The sequence below is a fragment of the Bactrocera dorsalis genome, unplaced genomic scaffold (genome assembly GCF_023373825.1).
Source record: "Bactrocera dorsalis isolate Fly_Bdor unplaced genomic scaffold, ASM2337382v1 BdCtg131, whole genome shotgun sequence".
NCBI lineage: Eukaryota > Metazoa > Arthropoda > Insecta > Diptera > Tephritidae > Bactrocera > Bactrocera dorsalis.
Window position 1 is genome coordinate 29,505 of NW_026038182.1, and position 17,539 is coordinate 47,043.

General features: G+C 34.8%; 3 protein-coding genes across 5 annotated transcripts; 1 reads left to right on the plus strand and 2 right to left on the minus strand.

The window, feature by feature from the left end:
- Nucleotides 1-400: 400 nt before the first annotated feature.
- On the minus strand, nucleotides 401-3,149 carry LOC105230162 (uncharacterized). Its single transcript, XM_011210775.4, has 5 exons — nucleotides 2,726-3,149; nucleotides 2,449-2,638; nucleotides 1,517-1,688; nucleotides 912-1,447; nucleotides 401-804 (listed from the first exon to the last, which is right to left on the minus strand). The coding sequence occupies exons 1-5, from the start codon at nucleotides 2,911-2,913 to the stop codon at nucleotides 625-627; spliced, it is 1,266 nt and encodes a 421-aa protein (XP_011209077.2). The 5' UTR covers nucleotides 2,914-3,149; the 3' UTR covers nucleotides 401-624.
- A 5,942-nt stretch (nucleotides 3,150-9,091) lies between these two features.
- Nucleotides 9,092-10,609, minus strand: LOC105230163 (electron transfer flavoprotein subunit alpha, mitochondrial). Of its 2 annotated transcripts, XM_011210777.4 has the most exons (4): nucleotides 10,568-10,609; nucleotides 10,400-10,505; nucleotides 10,204-10,344; nucleotides 9,092-10,135 (listed from the first exon to the last, which is right to left on the minus strand). In XM_011210777.4, exons 2-4 carry the CDS (start codon nucleotides 10,439-10,441, stop codon nucleotides 9,326-9,328), a joined length of 993 nt encoding a protein of 330 aa, XP_011209079.1. In that variant the 5' UTR covers nucleotides 10,442-10,505; nucleotides 10,568-10,609; the 3' UTR covers nucleotides 9,092-9,325. The 2 variants fall into 2 exon arrangements, with proteins under 2 accessions (XP_011209079.1, XP_049317759.1); XM_049461802.1 differs by having other exon boundaries at nucleotides 10,400-10,577.
- Nucleotides 10,610-11,323: 714 nt separating this feature from the next.
- On the plus strand, nucleotides 11,324-17,045 carry LOC105230164 (RNA/RNP complex-1-interacting phosphatase). Of its 2 annotated transcripts, none has more exons than XM_049461801.1 (8): nucleotides 11,324-11,548; nucleotides 11,636-11,711; nucleotides 13,054-13,173; nucleotides 13,258-13,337; nucleotides 13,449-13,495; nucleotides 15,678-15,785; nucleotides 15,909-16,389; nucleotides 16,440-17,045. In XM_049461801.1, the coding sequence occupies exons 1-8, from the start codon at nucleotides 11,526-11,528 to the stop codon at nucleotides 16,477-16,479; spliced, it is 975 nt and encodes a 324-aa protein (XP_049317758.1). In that variant the 5' UTR covers nucleotides 11,324-11,525; the 3' UTR covers nucleotides 16,480-17,045. The 2 variants fall into 2 exon arrangements, with proteins under 2 accessions (XP_049317758.1, XP_049317757.1); XM_049461800.1 differs by having other exon boundaries at nucleotides 11,325-11,548; nucleotides 15,909-16,382.
- Nucleotides 17,046-17,539: the final 494 nt, after the last annotated feature.

Sequence of the window (17,539 nt, forward strand, 5' to 3'; positions counted from 1 at the left end):
TCGATAGAATTCCTGCGGAAGATTTATGGTACTTTGCGCGTTGGCCACGACGAATATCACATTTAATGGAACGATAAGGTGTGCGAGATATACGACGACATTGACATAGTTCAGCGAATTAAAACTCTGATTGGATAAAAACACTCCAGCTGTAAGAGTATTCGATGCAGTACCCACCGGGAGAAGCAGAGGAAAAGGAAGAACTCCACTCTGTTGAAAGACCAGGTCGAGAAGGACTTGGCTTCGCTTGGAATCACCAATTGGCGCCACATTGCGAACGAAGAAATGTCTGACGTGCTGTTGTTAACTCGGCTAGTACCGCGTAAGCGGTGTCTACGCCAATAAAAAAGAAGAATATTTTTAGAAAAGACAAAAATGTCTTCAGGAATTAAGTGTTTGATTTTGTTTGCATTTTACAAACGACTTTATTGTCTAAATGAATCTTGTATATGGAAGTTGATAATGATTTTTTTTAAATATATAGTATAATTATAAAAAAAAGATATAGTGTAGACTTAGTGACATTAAAATATATATAAAATTATCAAGTAAGCACAGTGAACCCGTAACCCCCAAAAAGCACCCAAGTAGCATGTACAAGTAGTACAAAGATTATTATAAATTTCAAGCGGTTTCCAAGGGAAATTTCACGAATGTTTCATCATCGAGCACCTTGAAACGATCGTTACGGTATGTGGCGAGCTCATAAATGTATTTGCGACTGCAATCCTCCATGATTTTATTAATCACCGGTTTGATATTTTCAATGCCGGCCGTTTCGGAGAGATCTTGGTAGTAGTCGTACTGGCGAGAAGAAAAAAAAAACACGAATATATATAAAATAAATAAATTATTTCATCACAGCCGAGGTCATAAACAAATATTGTATTTTTTTTTAATCTTAGACTCACCTGCTTATCACCCATCGCATGCGCCAGACGGTTGGTCAGGCCCTTTTTGCGTCGGTTCTCCTTATCCTTCTCCAAATCGGCGAACATTTCCTCGCGACTCGGAAACTCACGTTTCTTGGTGAAGAATGCCAACGCGAAACGCACTTGCAAATCGAACGACTGCGACGGACACACATAGAAAGGCAAACCAATCAAAGCCATCGTAGGATAATGTATATTGATGCAGTGCTTGTAAAGTGGATGCACGAAATTATCATCGACGCGCAACGATACATCGATACTGAGGAAGGGGAACGTGTATTTGTAGCCAGTGCAGAAGATAATGTGATCGAAGGTTTCGGTGGTGTCATCCTTGAAGACGGCGCCATCTGCAGTGAAGCGTTTGACGACGGTCTTCTGTGTAACATTTGGCATGAAATCGGTGCAGGGTGCAGGATCCAAATTATGACTGAGATAGATTTGCTTAGCGAATTTGCTGATGTGATTCGTAATATCCATGCCACTGGGGCCGGCGCCGATCACGAGCACAGTGGTTCCTGAGAAAGCAAGGTCGGTTAGGTACGCTCGTTTTAACCTCACCTAAAAACAGTGTTCGTGGTATTTACCTTCAAATGTGTCCGGTTTCCGATACCAATGGCTGTGCAACTTTTGACCTTTATAACTATCTATGCCTTCGATATCTGGCATCAGTGGCATGCTATAATGTCCGTTACAAACGAAAACGAAATCAAATATTTCTTTGATAAAAGTGTCATTCTTGATGTCGCGAATGTAGATCTGCGTGAGAAACAAAATGAGTTGAACGTTAATAATTGTGATTGCAAATAATTCAATTTTTTCCGGAAAAATATAAAAAAATTCCCGAACAAATTTGTACAATAGTTTAAGTGAATTTTTATTATTATTAAATTTTTTAATTTTTTTTTATTAATATAAAACTTTTATATCCTCAACCAAAAGAAAAACGTCAGAGACCCTATGAAGTATGATGAGCGGAGTCGATTTAGCCATCTCGGTCCTTCTCTCTGTCCGCCAGTTTTTGAGATATCCATCTGAAACTTTGCACCCGTTCTTTTTTAAGCCAGAAGCAGCTCACTTGTCGGAAAAGTCGATATCGGACCACCATAGCATATAGCTGCCACACAAACTGAACCATCGAAAACTTTGTCATTTGACGAAATATCTTCACCAAATTTGAAACGGGTGAAATAAGAAATTGTTTAGATCGGATCACTATATCATATAGCTGCTATACAAACTGAACAATCGGAAACAAGTCTTTGTATAGAAAACTTTTTCATTTGAGGAGATATTTTTAAGAATGTTTGCATGGGTCATTGCTCAAGGCAACTGTACAATCTTCGAAGAAATTGTTTAGATTGAATCCCTATATCATAAAGCTGCCATACAAACTGAACGATCAAAGTTCTTGTAACGAAACTTTGTAAAGTGTGTTTTAGCCACCGAAGTTAAGTTAATTTTTATTCTTATTTTGCTTTATTTAATATTTTTATATTTTTCTTTGTTATTAACTTACCTCCCACTTTTCATCCAACGGACGCACGCGTATTATCTCATGCTGCAGCTTAATGTATTTTGATAAATCGAAATGTTGCGCATACGATTGCAAGAATTTCAGCACCTCCGCAGACGGCACAAATGATTGCTCGATTTCCGAAGGATAAGAGTAATCCGGGTAACCCATAACCTCCTTGGGCAAATTTGTGCTATTTTTTTGTGAGTATGGATGTAACAATAAAAATAGAAAATGTTGCCAGAGCAAAAATATTTTCAGTAAGCTTATGCAGACTTACCGTAAACCCTCGTACATGCTGCTGTGCACATCATTTTCGCCCGGTTTCGTATACACCCAGGTGCCACCGATCTCGCTGCATTGCTCATAGGCGATCGCGTCCATGCCCTGTTGCAGTGAGTTTTTCAACGCGCAAAGTCCTGCCGTACCAGCGCCAATTACACACACACGCTTGCCATTGGTAGCCATTTTGAGCCAAGTTTTACACTGTTTCCTTTAACTACACTTCTTTAGAGTTCCCGTTTTGCTATGCACTTAACTTCCGCTGCACTACACTTCCTCACTCATTCAAGGTTTGAACACTATTATGTACCGTTACACTTACGTAGTCACCACTATATGTATGTATTCACCACGTTTTTTACAGCGCTCAACAACTTGTACGTCTGCTTTGTTAGATGGCCAGGAAAATACTGTGATCGACAGCTTGCTGTCAGCGCCAACATCACCAACGTTTCCGTCGTTTAACGGCCATACACATATACATACACATACGCTGTGCTGCCGACAAGCACGTTTTACATACAAATATTGAATACGTTTACGAAATTGACGTTTAATATAAAATCGCTTGGCTTATCTGTGCGCAACCCCATGAAAAAATGGGCAAATGCGGTGGCAAATAGACAATCGCTTAGCCAATGCTTTGCCGCAGATGTGGTTGGGCTTGTATTTTTGTTTTGCTATGTAGTGGTAGGCGAAAGATCACATGTGCGGCGTTCGGTGGCGCATAGTGGTTCAGTCAGTCAGGTGCTATACCGTCACCCATCATCAAACCACAATTTGGTTAGTTGATCCGTTTCTTGCGCTTGCGCAAAGCCTTAGCAGAAATCAGAGATTTGCGGTTGAAATGCCATTATTTGCCGATAGTAAATATTTGGCAAACTTGTTTGCGCGCGTAAAGCTAGTGGCTGTTGGTAAAACGCGTCAGTAAAGCTTGTTTTTATTGATATCGGATTTCATTTTTGCCATAAAAATGTTTAATTTTTTATATATTTTTTTAATTTTTTGTATTTTTTTTAATTTTTTAATTTTTTTTATGTTTTTAAGGCATATTGTTGTTTTAAGGTCCAAGTACCTCTCACAAGGTTATGGAAAGCCATGCTAGGTACAAAAGTCCTTATCTTTGACATGGCATAGCATAGTCTGCAACACAAAATTACGTCGCACATCATAAATTGCGTCGTACACTCACCTAACTGCTCATAAATTGATAATTCATTAATAATTGCAAGAGTTATACATGTATGTAAGTGCTCTTATATTAATTTAATATGTTTTTATTGATAGCAGGGCCAACCTACATACATTTAAAGCTTGACCTTGTTCGGCGTAGGCATTCGGCGATCGCATGCCAATCAACTATTTTGTTGCTGAAGAGCGGGACATTTCTATTCGTAATAGTTATTTATAAATAATAATAATATAAATTACACTTTTCATCGCAGATTATTAGTTTTTTATTTGTAGTTAATTACTTTTCCTTTTTTGTTGCTGACAGCTGTTAATTAGCGAGATTATTTATATTTAAATTAAAGCGGATCCGTTTGCAATTATGTTTTCGTAAGCGTGGCTTTGTTGTTTCTTTTTACGAACAATTGTTTACTCAAATATGTTATCTATTTGACACTTTCGCTGTCAAACTGAAATTTCAAAGGCGCGTGTTGGCGCTTAATCGGTTGATTAGAAACTAAACTAAATAAAAAATCTTTTCTTGAACATCCAAGTGTAAGCAATCGTGGTTTTTCGAACAATATTCAGTTTTATTGAGTATCTGTCGTATCATCAAACTGACAATAACTAAAGTTTTTGCAACTATCGGTTTTTTTTTGGATTTTTTTAGTTCTTGTTGCTCAGTCACATGATTTTGATGTGCCACATGTTTCGTGGAATTTCTGCTCTTCTTCGTCTCACTGTTAATCAGTTTTGTTTGAATCCGGCAGTGGCATGAACCATCCGTTTCGGTTATCAATAACTTAATTATTGTGAACCAACGTTTCCGTCCGTTTTCACCCTCACCAGATGTTCGATAATCTATACTACTCCGCAGCATCCACCAACATGGTAGGACTGACATCTTTCATTGCGGTTGGTCGTCACACCAAAGCAGCTGTTCCGCAAGGGTTAAGCAGTGGGGAGGGAGAAGCATTGTCAATAGCTTTAAAATGTTTAAATACTTAATCAAACTCCCAAGGGAAAAACTCAGGCCATTATCGGCTTCTACATTGGCCATTGGGAGCCTAAGAAGTACATATTTAACATCGGCTGTAGGCGCAGGATAAAGGCACTTGCATCCATGATTCCAACTAGAGATCACATCGCCTCAATATCATCTAGCAGTATAATGGAATTTATCAATTTGCTGTGACTAGTTGAGATGTTGTGACTTAGAAGAGGGCATAATAGACCCTAGGTGGCGGTGCGATCCTCATTTTCTTATCTAAAAGACTCTAATTGACCCAATAAATAGTCAACTTTTTTCAACTAAATAACAATATTCCCAAATAGACCAGGGTATATAGTTTTTGAAAAAAAAAAATCATAGTACATAGTATGAAATCCAAAGGAAACGAAAGATAAAATAACAAGCATTAAAGGAAAAATAGTTTAAGTTCGAATTGATGTTCGGAAAACGAAAAGGGAGAGGCGTGGTAGAATTTTTAAGGGTTAAAACGGTTTATTTCGATTTCCGGCAAAACTGTAAGGACTATAGAAAAAAGTTGTATGGCAATGTTTTAGGTAATGTAAGAATTTATAACTTCCGTTTATAGACTTTTTCTCATGACCTCAAAATTTATGTCAAATATTGAAATAAACAAGTTTTTTGGTTTTTTCTTGTGTAATAATTTGTTTCTTTCATAAAATGTTGAGTCAACTTATCAACTTGCTGGAATTCTGGGAAATTTTCAGGCGTGCTAACCTCAAAATTTATGTGAAAAATGTAAATAAAAACAAGTTTTTGTGTTTTTTATTTATTTGAACTTTTTTATTTTTATCTTGCACAATAAAAATGAAAAATGAGTCAACCTATCTACCTGGAATTCGGGGACATGCCGGAAATTTTCAACGTGCAATTCTAAAAAGACCTGCCAATAAGTAACTACGTGCATAATTGCCACAAATCGATAAACAACTTTAAAAACTCGTGCAAATAACGGTAGTTATATACTCGTATTATATTAGGCGAAACTAGTTTCATACCAAAACACACACATTTCAACAGCCAAATTTGCTGGTTGACTCACATACATATCCCGTACAAGCATGTATGCAACTATATAATACATTTGCACCTATAAATTTTCGTTTTGAAATACAAATACATATACATACACATACATATGTAATGCACGTATTTCCTTGCAAAAGTTGTGATCCATTGAAATTTTTGTATGTTTTACGATCTGTTGCAATCCAGCATCAAAGTGTAGACTGCTTGCTCGCGCTCATATCAAGGAAAGAGCAAAAGTTCGCTAAAGCAATAAAAGTCTAGTCTCGATTGATAAGCGCGTATGACAACAGCCGGCACCGAGACTTCCCCGTGCCGGTGCCCGGTGCATATGCTCAATACGATCTTTGAACGCCAATATACACGCGGCTTTTGTATTGGTCCATACAATGTGTGATCGCGTACGATTGCTGGAATAGGAAATAAGAAGCAGTTTATATATTGTATTATACTAATTCGATTTCATTTTGTTATTATTTGTGTTTGATTTCTAAGCACAAGCGTCATGAGGGGTATTCACTGTGAACTTTTGAGCTTAAATTTAGATTCTGGCCGCTTCGCTTAATTATGCTTTCAATAAAAAATATAATGTACACACATAAAAATCTATCAGTTGAATACTTAAGGGGGTATTTTACTCTTGAATTTGGAAAAAATTCGATTTTTTTTTTCATATATTTAAAGTTTGGACCCTTAAGAACATATCCCCCAAAGGATTTTTTTTTTTAGACCTGTCCCTCCCTCTAATTATTTTAATTTTTAATATTTTTTTGTAAAATTGTTTTTCTGTATTTTTAAGATATAAATAAAAACACCATAAAAAAAAGGATAGTAAAAATATTTTTTGGTTTTTTTTTTTTTAATAAAATTCAAAAAACTGCCCAAAATTTGATTTCTAGACTAGAATACCCCCTTAAGCGACACACCTAGTGTGACAGCCTGAAAAAACAATGGTGTTTGGGAATTGAAACGAAAAAAAAATACTGTTTCGATTGTTTTGAAATTCGTATAGCTTATATATATTTCAACAACACAAAGTAAAGTTTTTTAAAAATTGAAAATTTTGAAAATATTTAGAAAAATTTTAAATTTTGATTTTTTTGAAAAATTTAAAATTTTGAGATTTCGAAAATTTTTTGAAAATTGTTAAAAATTTTGAAATTTTTCGAAATCTTTTCGTGTTTCAAATCAAACTTCAACTTATTTTTTTACATTTACATACACTAATAAATAAATAAACAAATATGTACAATTTTGGTCGACCCCTTTTTGCCATTTTTTTCGCTAAAGACATTACTCCATCACTGTAATAACTTTCATCAGTGTAAATCGAAATTTCCAGAATTGTTGTGCTACACGAACTGATATAGCATCGTCTCCGTAAACTTATAAATTTCATTAGTGGCTTACGTGGCATTCTTCTCTTTTTTATACAAAAATTTCAAAATATATCGATTTTTTTTTATTATCACTCAGTTTTGAACAGCTGTAAATTTTTTTAACTTTATCGAATTCAGTTTTTTTGGCTTTTTGTTTGAAGCTTAAAATCTCAATTTTTTAACACTATATGGTATGATACAATGTGATTGGTAGCACTGGAGATATGCGACTGCAACGACAACTCTTGACAAAATACGAAAAGACTTTTTCGACTACCCAATATAAGTTAATTGCGCACTGATTTAGAAGCCTTACTTACAACTGAATAATTATTGACAAGTGAACATTGTGCTAAATCAGCATTTATATACACTTACATATATACACATGTGCTAAATATATTTATATAATATTTCATTATAATTTGTTTACTTTGGCTTTGAAATATTCAAAGGAAAGAGCATCATAACTGGAAAGTGGAAATATTTTTGAAATAATAAAATTTTTTTACATACATATTAATAATTTATTTTTATACATACATAAGCATACATTGTTGTGTATATATAATATGTATGTGTCTACATTTCTATTTGCATCACTTAAAAAAGTAATAACTTTTACGACATTTAATTAACGATTTATAAACATTTATGTATATATAAGTACACGAGTATACATATGTATATATGTATGTACATACATAGATTGCCTTAATTGGCATTAAAATAGGTCAGGCGATAATATTCACTTACAGAAATCACATGGAGAAGGCGCACGCCCTTGTTTATAGGAAGGAAATTCAATGAATGAGCGTAAATTGAATAACAAATTTATTTTTGTAAATATTTTTTTTGAGTGAAAAATATTTTTGCAAGTTTTACGTGCTATTGACGTCACTTATCGTTACTAAGCTGTGATTCTCTAGGTTTTAGTTAGCAAGCTAACGTCATAGCATTATAAAATGGTTTGGCAGGCCCACTTTTATGAATAACATTAATTTAATAGTATATACATACTAACATGCGTACGCGAGTATATACATCCATACATATGTATGTATGTAGCTATGAATTCATTGATTAAAAATTATAGCACGAACATGTTTTGCTTGCATGCTTGAGTGGTCAATTGTAATACATTTTTTAGTCTGAGGCGATAGTGGTTTTATAATTACTATAGTAATTATATAAAATATTTGACAGACATAAAATATTAAATCGCAAAGTAATCAACAAGGTTCTTTAAATGCTTGAGATTCCCAAAGTTATCTTATCTAAGTTCATAAGTAGATAAACAATGTGATTTGGCAAAGCCATTTGGTAAATATGTATGTTTACTGTTGCAGATTTGCCTAACTATACATACACACATTTTATTGAATTTTGTTTTTAGCGCTCTGTAAAAACTTTAATTTATTCCCACATGCATGCTACTAAAACCTCTACAAATATATTAATAATATATGTGGTCGTTTATATATATATAGAATACTCTTCACAATATATTTTCATTATAACATTCACCGTTATATTCCAAATTAAACCGTTCATAACAGTAAAAAGTGAAATGTAGTTTAATTTAAATATTTATCATTTCAATTTAAATGAGGCCTAAAAGTATGCTACAAACGAACTACCAACGCGCATTATACACAAATATCGCACTAGACCAGAGAACATAAAAGATTAAACAAAACAATTGCGTAATGCTTTGCAGCTTGTACAAAAATTGCGAAAAACAATGTAAACATGTGGATTTAGATAATATAGAGGTTTTTCAATTTTATTCTTAAACAAAAAGTATTTCTTGGGTGCGCATAGATTGTTACATGATGAATGCGAACTAACGTAAATACGTTGTATACAAAATAGAAAAAAAATTAAATCGTAACCAATTATAAAGCAATTGTTGGTAAATTTTTGTTTAGAAAATTAAATAAAATAAATGCACTACGGTTTATAACAGATGATCAATGTCGACATAGTAGATTTACAATTTTCCTGTCAACTCTGGTACAGCTTTGAAGAGATCCGCCACCAAACCAATATCTGCCACCTGGAAGATTGGTGCTTCGGGATCTTTGTTTATAGCCACTATTGTCTTAGAGTCTTTCATGCCAGCCAAGTGCTGAATGGCACCGGAAATTCCGACAGCGATATATAACTCGGGTGCGACAATTTTGCCTGTTTGACCAATTTGCAGATCGTTGGGCACATAACCAGCATCAACAGCAGCACGGGAAGCACCGACAGCAGCACCAAATTTATCAGCCAGATCGTAAAGTAGTTTAAAGTTATCGCCAGATTTCAAACCACGTCCACCAGACACAATCACTTTGGCACCGGTCAACTCTGGACGGTCAGATTTAGTAAGTTCTTGCGAAACAAATTCACTCAATTGGGAGGCATAATCTCCAGTTGGTGCCTGTTCTACAGCGCCGCTACCACCAGTAGCAGCGGCAGGTGCGAAATTCGTACCACGAACGGTTATCACTTTAACGGGGTCTGTGGAGCGTAGCGTCAATATGGCGTTACCAGCGTAGATAGTACGCACAAAGGTGTCTTCGCTCTTTACATCGATAATTTCTGAAATAGGCGACACATCCAATTTAGATGCTACGCGTGGAAGTACATTTTTTCCAAACGCGGTGGCACCAGCCAATATATGTGTAAATTTGAATTGCGATTGAGCTGCCAGCACGAGTGGTGTGATAGATTCCGGTGTGAAACCCTTGAAAGCTGCGTTCTCCGCTACCAACACTTTAGCAACACCTTCGACCTTGGCAAGTGCTTCAGATGCCTAGAAATTTTATACACGGTATTACTTTGTTGTTGATTATGCAAACATAAAGCGAGTAATGCACTTACCGGACCACATTTGGTGCCAGCTACCAAAACTGTGACATCACCGCCGATCTTCTTCGCAGCGGAGATGGTGTTTAATGTAATGGGATTTAGTGCCTCATTATTATGCTCAGCAACCACCAAGGTGCTCTTGCAGCGGTTGATCTGTAATAAATGCATTATTTTTTTCACGTGGGCTTCATTATTGCTTTTTGCTTACCAAACTGCTGCGAATAAGATTCCTTGCATTCGAACTGAACATTGTAGATTGAAAATAATAAGTAATAATTACAAAAATAAATTATAGGTGGTTTTGTTGCAAACTCCTGCAAAAATGTTAGCTGATAAGAATTTTTCCTTAATCAAATATCGCTAATTAAACACTTACTCGGCGATCGCCACGAAAGTCCAAAAGTCGAATAACACTTCAGACAGCTGTTCATGGTGAGTTATACAATCGGCTGGTTTGTGTCACAACTATGTTGTGCTACTGTCAAATTTGAAATGTTCAAATTCTAATAATAAATTCTGTGTAATACTAGGGGTATTCTCTTGCTCTTGCAAAACCCGGTGCACGGTGCAAGCATTGCAGATTTACAACGGCACAACAACAAACACACGCAGAAAAATATTTGCAAGGGCTGTGAAATATGTCAGACCCAAACCCATGTATATTAGCGTGCAATGTCACGCAAAAATAAAATTGCAACCCTGTTGTAGTTGCCATTTTACATAAAGACATATTACGTCGTTAAACTGTTGAGAAAGGTAAATTTTAATTAGATTTTATAATTTATATTTAAATTATAAAGTTTTGTTACAGTTTTTTTGTTAAAAATGCATGCAGAAGGTGCGCCAATTCACAATAGCCATGCACAATAGCCATTTACAATAAATTGACTGAATCAGTCGCTCATATATCACTAGATTCTGCAATGGGTGCTCTCGTGCCCTTGTATATTTCGGTGTAGTATTTTTGCAATCTGCAATCTTGCAAGAGCAAGAGAATACCCCTAATAAATTCATTTTTAAACTTTTTGAATATATTTATAACATTGAAAGTAATTTCACAATTGTATTTGCAAACTTACCACTTTCGTTGAGAGTTTTCAGTGTGTGTTGTCAACATTTTTTGGTAAAGTGGCAGCATTGATTGTTGACAAGTGTGCGTGTAAGATAATATTATATATGTCAAATATCTTCGTAAATATTTATAGTTTTCAAGAAATAATAAAATTTTGATAAATCTATTTGAAGTCTTCCACAATTTTAAATTCAAAGTGTATTCAAAAGTATTTAAATATTTTTTGTTGTCCGTGCGGCAACTATCAAATAGTAGCAGGACTATGGCACCTTCAATACCAGATAGGTAAGCGCTAAAAGCGGCAGCGTGAAGCTCAAATGTTTCTCCCCCCCATTCATATACTTATTTATGTATGTATGTAATAATTTGCAGATGGCTTAACTATACTCCAATGGGTCAACGGGTTGAAGGAACACGATTTATTGCATTTAAAGTGCCGCTTCGGGAGGTGAGTTTATAGCGAGAAACTTAACTGTCGCTTAAATGTTAGTAGTCCTTATTTTTTGGAATCAATTGGAACGTTTATTGCGTCGTATCCACATTATTGAAACTATAGAGAGATCTGCACCGAGGCTGCAATTCCTCCACTATAATTAGTTTTATTCATCCTTAAAAAAGGAACCTTACAAATTCGACGTTTGTATGCCTTGTCACAGCAAAATTCCGATTTTTTTATTAAATAATTTAAAACGATAACAATTCTGCAAACCGGTTATAATTGTATCGGCATTATCGAACTCAAAAGGCATTTATTGCTAACAGGACCCATAGTGGCCAACAAAAACGAGCTAAAAATTGCTAACTTATTTGCATACATATAGGCTTATATTTAGATCACATGTAAATATATGTACATATGTACATATATGCCCCTGCAAGTATTGCATATACATATACTTACATGTACAGATACATATGTACATATGTATGTAGTTTTTGATTAAAAAAAACCAAAATTTTATAAAATATATTATTATTTTTTATTAAAATAAAGCCAAAAAACAAGAGTAATGCGTTTTTGGACCACACGCCTACTGACTGATGGTGCCGGAATAACATGAGGCGCCATTTCCTATTAAAATCAAGGAAAATATGAATATGAAATTAAATTGTTTTACTTAATTAAATAACAGCAACTCCTCAAGGGAGCCGGGAGTTGGCATTGCCGGTTAGCGGTGGTTGTCATACATCTTTGTTTTTTCCCTGTGCGCCTTTATTCTTGTCCTATTGCTATTTACTCAAAGCCTTGCCTTTACAGCTTTCCGATCGAGGCGTACGTTGCATGAACGCTGTTTTTGCATTCTTTGTAGCGGCTTTAAGTTAAATTTATATTAATTATACCACACAGAAATTCGCTCGCAGGCAAGACATGTCACACCGTGGATGAAAAGGCGCACGCATGCGCAAGTGTTTAGTTGAAACTGTATATGCGTATGCGTATTTGTTGTATTGAGATAGTGACTTTTATTATTTTTCGTTAATTAAGCAATTTATTTTGTCAGACATTTAGGGTGGTCTCCTTGCTAAATGACTGGCGGGCCTATGTTGGTATTTTTCAATTTTGTTTTTGCATAATGAATTGCGTATATTTTAAGAGTTAACACAAGGTATAATAAAAAACATAAATAACTATAACGACATTTTAAGCATCGGTGTAAAAAATTCAGAAACAAACCTTAACCTAACTTTATTTTTGATTCGTATGTTCAAAATTGTAAGAATGCAAAACATAACTTAACATTGTTTTTTATTGGTATTTTCAAAATTGTAAGTTTTTTCCATTTCTCTAGGCTGTTAATGAAAATGTGGACGAGCAGCGCCGACTTGATGCCTCGATTTTACTGAAATCAATTCCAAACTTGGGTATGATTATAGATCTGACGAACACTTCACGTTATTATACGCCAGATGTAAGCACTTTTTTCTAATAATAAATATGTATTATATGTGTAAATATGTATTTTTACTTTTGTATATATTTTTCGCTCACATAGTGCTTTTTAAAGAAAGGTTTAGAGTACAAAAAATTAATGATTCCTGGCCATCATACACCACCGCCACATTTAGTCGATCAGTAAGTACTGCCTACATCTGTCCATACATACATACATACATACATATTTATATACATATGAATTTGTAATATTATTTAATTGCTTCATGTTTTTTTTTTTAATTTTTGCAGATTCAAAAAGCTGGTGTTTAATTTTTTAAACAAAAACGCAGGTAACGGTAAGTAAACCAATAATCGGCACTAAAACCGTTTTTGCGGTAAATTTTTGTTTTATTTATTTATTTCTGCTAACAAAATACATATTACGAAAACTTAAATATTTTCTAGTCATCTCGAATTTATTTTATTTTCATATATTAATTATTTTTTTTTGTAAAATACAAATTTTTTTATTAAAAATAAAATTTTTTATGTAAAATGTATTATTTCAGTATCAACTCGTGCAACAGCTACTCACCCACTTTATAGCTCGTAAGAGTCATTTGCTTTCTGTATGCTTCACTCCATGCTTCAAGCCAATTATGAGCAGCTTGCAAGTGCACCTACTTTAACATACTATATATAAGTTGTGTATACCTTTCTAAATGGTAGATTGTGGACAAGTTACCAGTTCGTGCTAAGCGTCCCACGCGATTAAGATTGCCAATTAACCTAGACTTTTGAAACGTGGATCAGAATTCCAACAATTACTTTCTCAAGTAGCCATAAGCCATAGCGAAAATGCTATTCATTTCTTAGTCAGCACAATAACATTATCTCTTCAAGCTGGTTTTACAATTGTCACGTTTATAGTGATAATAAAAGTTAATTTGTGTTGAGTTTTTAAGTTCCAGGAATATATATTTTTACTACTATATATTTTTTTTTGACAAGTTGTCCATAAAATGCTCACAGTCCACGGAATATAAACGTTTGTCGGCTTGTACAAAAAAAATCCATCCTTTAAAGATTCTTTCTTAGCAAAAGAACAATTTATGCAGCGGTCAATAAAATTAGTACAGACATAATACAAATCTGTGTAAACAATGCACCCACAAATTGATATTGCAAACATAACGATATGAACAAGTAAAGCACAACTAACAACAAATCACTATTTGCGGTGGTCTTGTCATCAACAACAACAGAAATATCAAGGCCTGGCCCAAACCGTGGCGTCTGAAGAAGCGACAACTGCGTCAACATCTGCAGTAGCGGAGGCGGCAGCTGCACTGAGTGCGCGCTGGAGCCTACTCAGCATTCGCCCGCTACGCAATAGTTCAAGCAAACTATGCAAACATGACGAATCTCATGTAAAATGCTCATGCGCCTAGCACTCGCTTCATCTTGCTGTGCAAATGCTGCTGTTGCGCTGACATGTTCCTCGAAATTTATTGCCCGTGTTAAACACTATATGTGTTGTTGTTACTGTAGTGCTTATTGTTGCCGTTGCAGCTTCCATGTCGCCGGCTTTCAACAGGTTTGCATTTTCGCATTTTTACTGTGTTTGAATATTATACTCGTACGTCTGTGGCACGAGCATTTAGTTTATTTTGCGTACGCAGTCACTGCAGCCGCAATCTCTTTGGCAGCAACAAAGCGCATGTTTTGGCCAGCGCTTCATTTGCGGCTCAGTGTGTGGGTGTTGACATATTTTTGCGGTCGGTTTTTGTAAATTAAAATTTTGTGGTCGATTTCTTTTATGCACTTTTACATTTTGGTGCATTCTTTGCGGCCTTTGTTGGCCGACAATGGCATCTTTACTGCAAATAATATTTGCTTTGTGCCATTTTTTCAACATAAGCACTTATGACTCAAGCGGTTTCTCGCTACGAAGCGTTCCTCAGAATGCAGCAGAATGTGAAAGGCTGTGAGCGAAGGCTTTTTTGAGTTATGTATACAGCTGAAATTTAGTCTTTATCTCAGCAAAGAAGTTGGTCATTTGTCGAAACCGTCGTTATCGGACTACTATAGCATATAGCTGTCATACAAACTGTATGATTAAAATTAAATGCTTCTTTGAAAAACTTTTTTTATTTGGCTAGATATCTTCACGAAATTTTGCACGAATTATTGTTCAAAGCAACGGACACCTATAGCATATAGCTGCCATACAAACTTAGGTTTACAATCATGTTTTTGAATGAACAATTTTTTATTTGACCCGATATCTTCTCGAAACTTGTCATTGATTATTGTCCAAGGTAACAGTGCAATCTCCGAAGAAATTTCTCAGATCGGACCACTATAGCATATATGTAGGTGCCATGTAAACCTATATATGCCATATAAACTTATGCAAGATTTTTTTCTTAATAAGTGTTCGTTTCGGCAAAAATAGGCATTGCTGTGCAACTCATTTAAATCTCTGTATTATTTCTAAAATATTTTATGTAATATACTCCTTTCAATTCTTTTCAGACAAACTTATAGGTGTTCATTGTACTCATGGCGTCAACCGTACTGGCTACCTAATATGTAATTACATGATATCCGAGTTAGATGTGAAACCCGAAGAGGCAATAGACAGTAAGTAGCAATAAACAAATTTATTTACTTCTTTTGTAAATTGGTAGGACAATTTTTCGAAATTTTTCTTAACAAATTACCCGTAAAGCTGCACACGTTTTGATTTTCTCTTCCTTACTTCAGAGTTCAATCTATCACGTGGTCACAAGATCGAACGGAAAAACTATATAGACTCGCTTTATGGTTTGACAAAAGCTGCCAAAGATGCTAAAAGCCTCGAAAGTAAGCACAACGCCAGCAACCTGAATTGCAAACCTTTGGTTGAGACGCCCAGTAAGGAGCCAGTCTCATGGCGCGCAACGCAGGCCCCTAAATTACCGCCATCACCCAATGACCTCGATAGGCGTGATCGTTTCGAACACGCAATTTCATGGCGCGCCACGCCGGAACCTAAATTACCGCCGTCACCGAAGGAGTTCGATAGTCGCGATCGTTTCGAACGTATACGACAGGAAGCAAATTTGCAGCGTCAACCTGTCACCAGCGCAGCAGCACGACCAGCGCGCCAATTATTGGACAACAGGCTTGCCAACTCACCACGAAACGAACGCAACTGTAGTAGTCGTTATGTAAATACTAGCAGACATTTGTCGCAAGGTAACTGGTAAGCCATTGGGGACTGTGTCAGCATATGCTTTAACTTGTCAATTATAGGTGGCGCCAGCTACCCCTATCCCAGCCAACGCCACCATGAGACAATACGCTCGAATTTTAACCAATACGTTGATTATGCGCCGAACAATAACCGTTATGAAGACAGCATATATCGGGGGCGTTACGAACTCGACTATCGTTTGCCTCAAAGCAGCAGACACCATCAGCATCCATATCGGCGCATATAATTTTTTGGTGGCCCTTAACTTGCTTTGTGTTGACACGAATTTGTATATATGTACATATGTTTATGTATGTATATGCTTTTTTTGGTCATCCAGTTCATCCAGTTTATTTTGATAAGCACAACTGCGTCTTGTGCGCTATTCTTCCATACAACTGTTGGTGTGCAATCAACAAGCATTATGTAAATTATGCAGTTATTTTGCAAATAGTTTGCAATTTTTATGTTTTATGTTCGGGTCTAAACTGAAAATTTTAGTGAAATATTTTTTGAGTGCAATTTAAGCTTTCTTTGTGTCAATATGTTTTCTCTAAGCTTTGCATAGTAAATTTCAAGGACAATTTTTGAAATATGGAAAATTATGCAGACATAAGTTTATGTACAAAAGGATTAATTATGCTTTCAATAAACACAAATAATGTATAACTATAAAAAATTATCAGACTATGAATACTTAAGGGGCATATCTAGTGTTACAGCCTAAAAAAATGATGACTATTGGGAGTTAAAAAAAACTACTGTATCGTTACTTCAAGAGCATAAAGTAAAATTTTTGAAAAACTTAAAATTTTATAGATTTTTGAAAAAATTAAAAATATTAGAAAAAATTAAACGTTTTGAAAATTTTGAAATTTTTTTGATAAATTGAAAATTTTTGAAAAATTTAAAGTTTTGAAGATTTTTGAAAAAATGAAAGTTCTGAAAATGTTTGAAAAGTTGAACATTTTGAAAAACTTCTGAAAAATTTAAATTTTTGGGAAATTTGAAATTTTTTAAAGAATTAAAAATTTTGAAATTTGTTTAAAAAATGGAAAATTTTAAAAATATTTGAAAAATTGAAAATTGTGAAAATTTTTGAAAAATTGAAATTTTTGTAAAAATTTAAATATTTTAAAAAATTAAAAATTTTGAAATT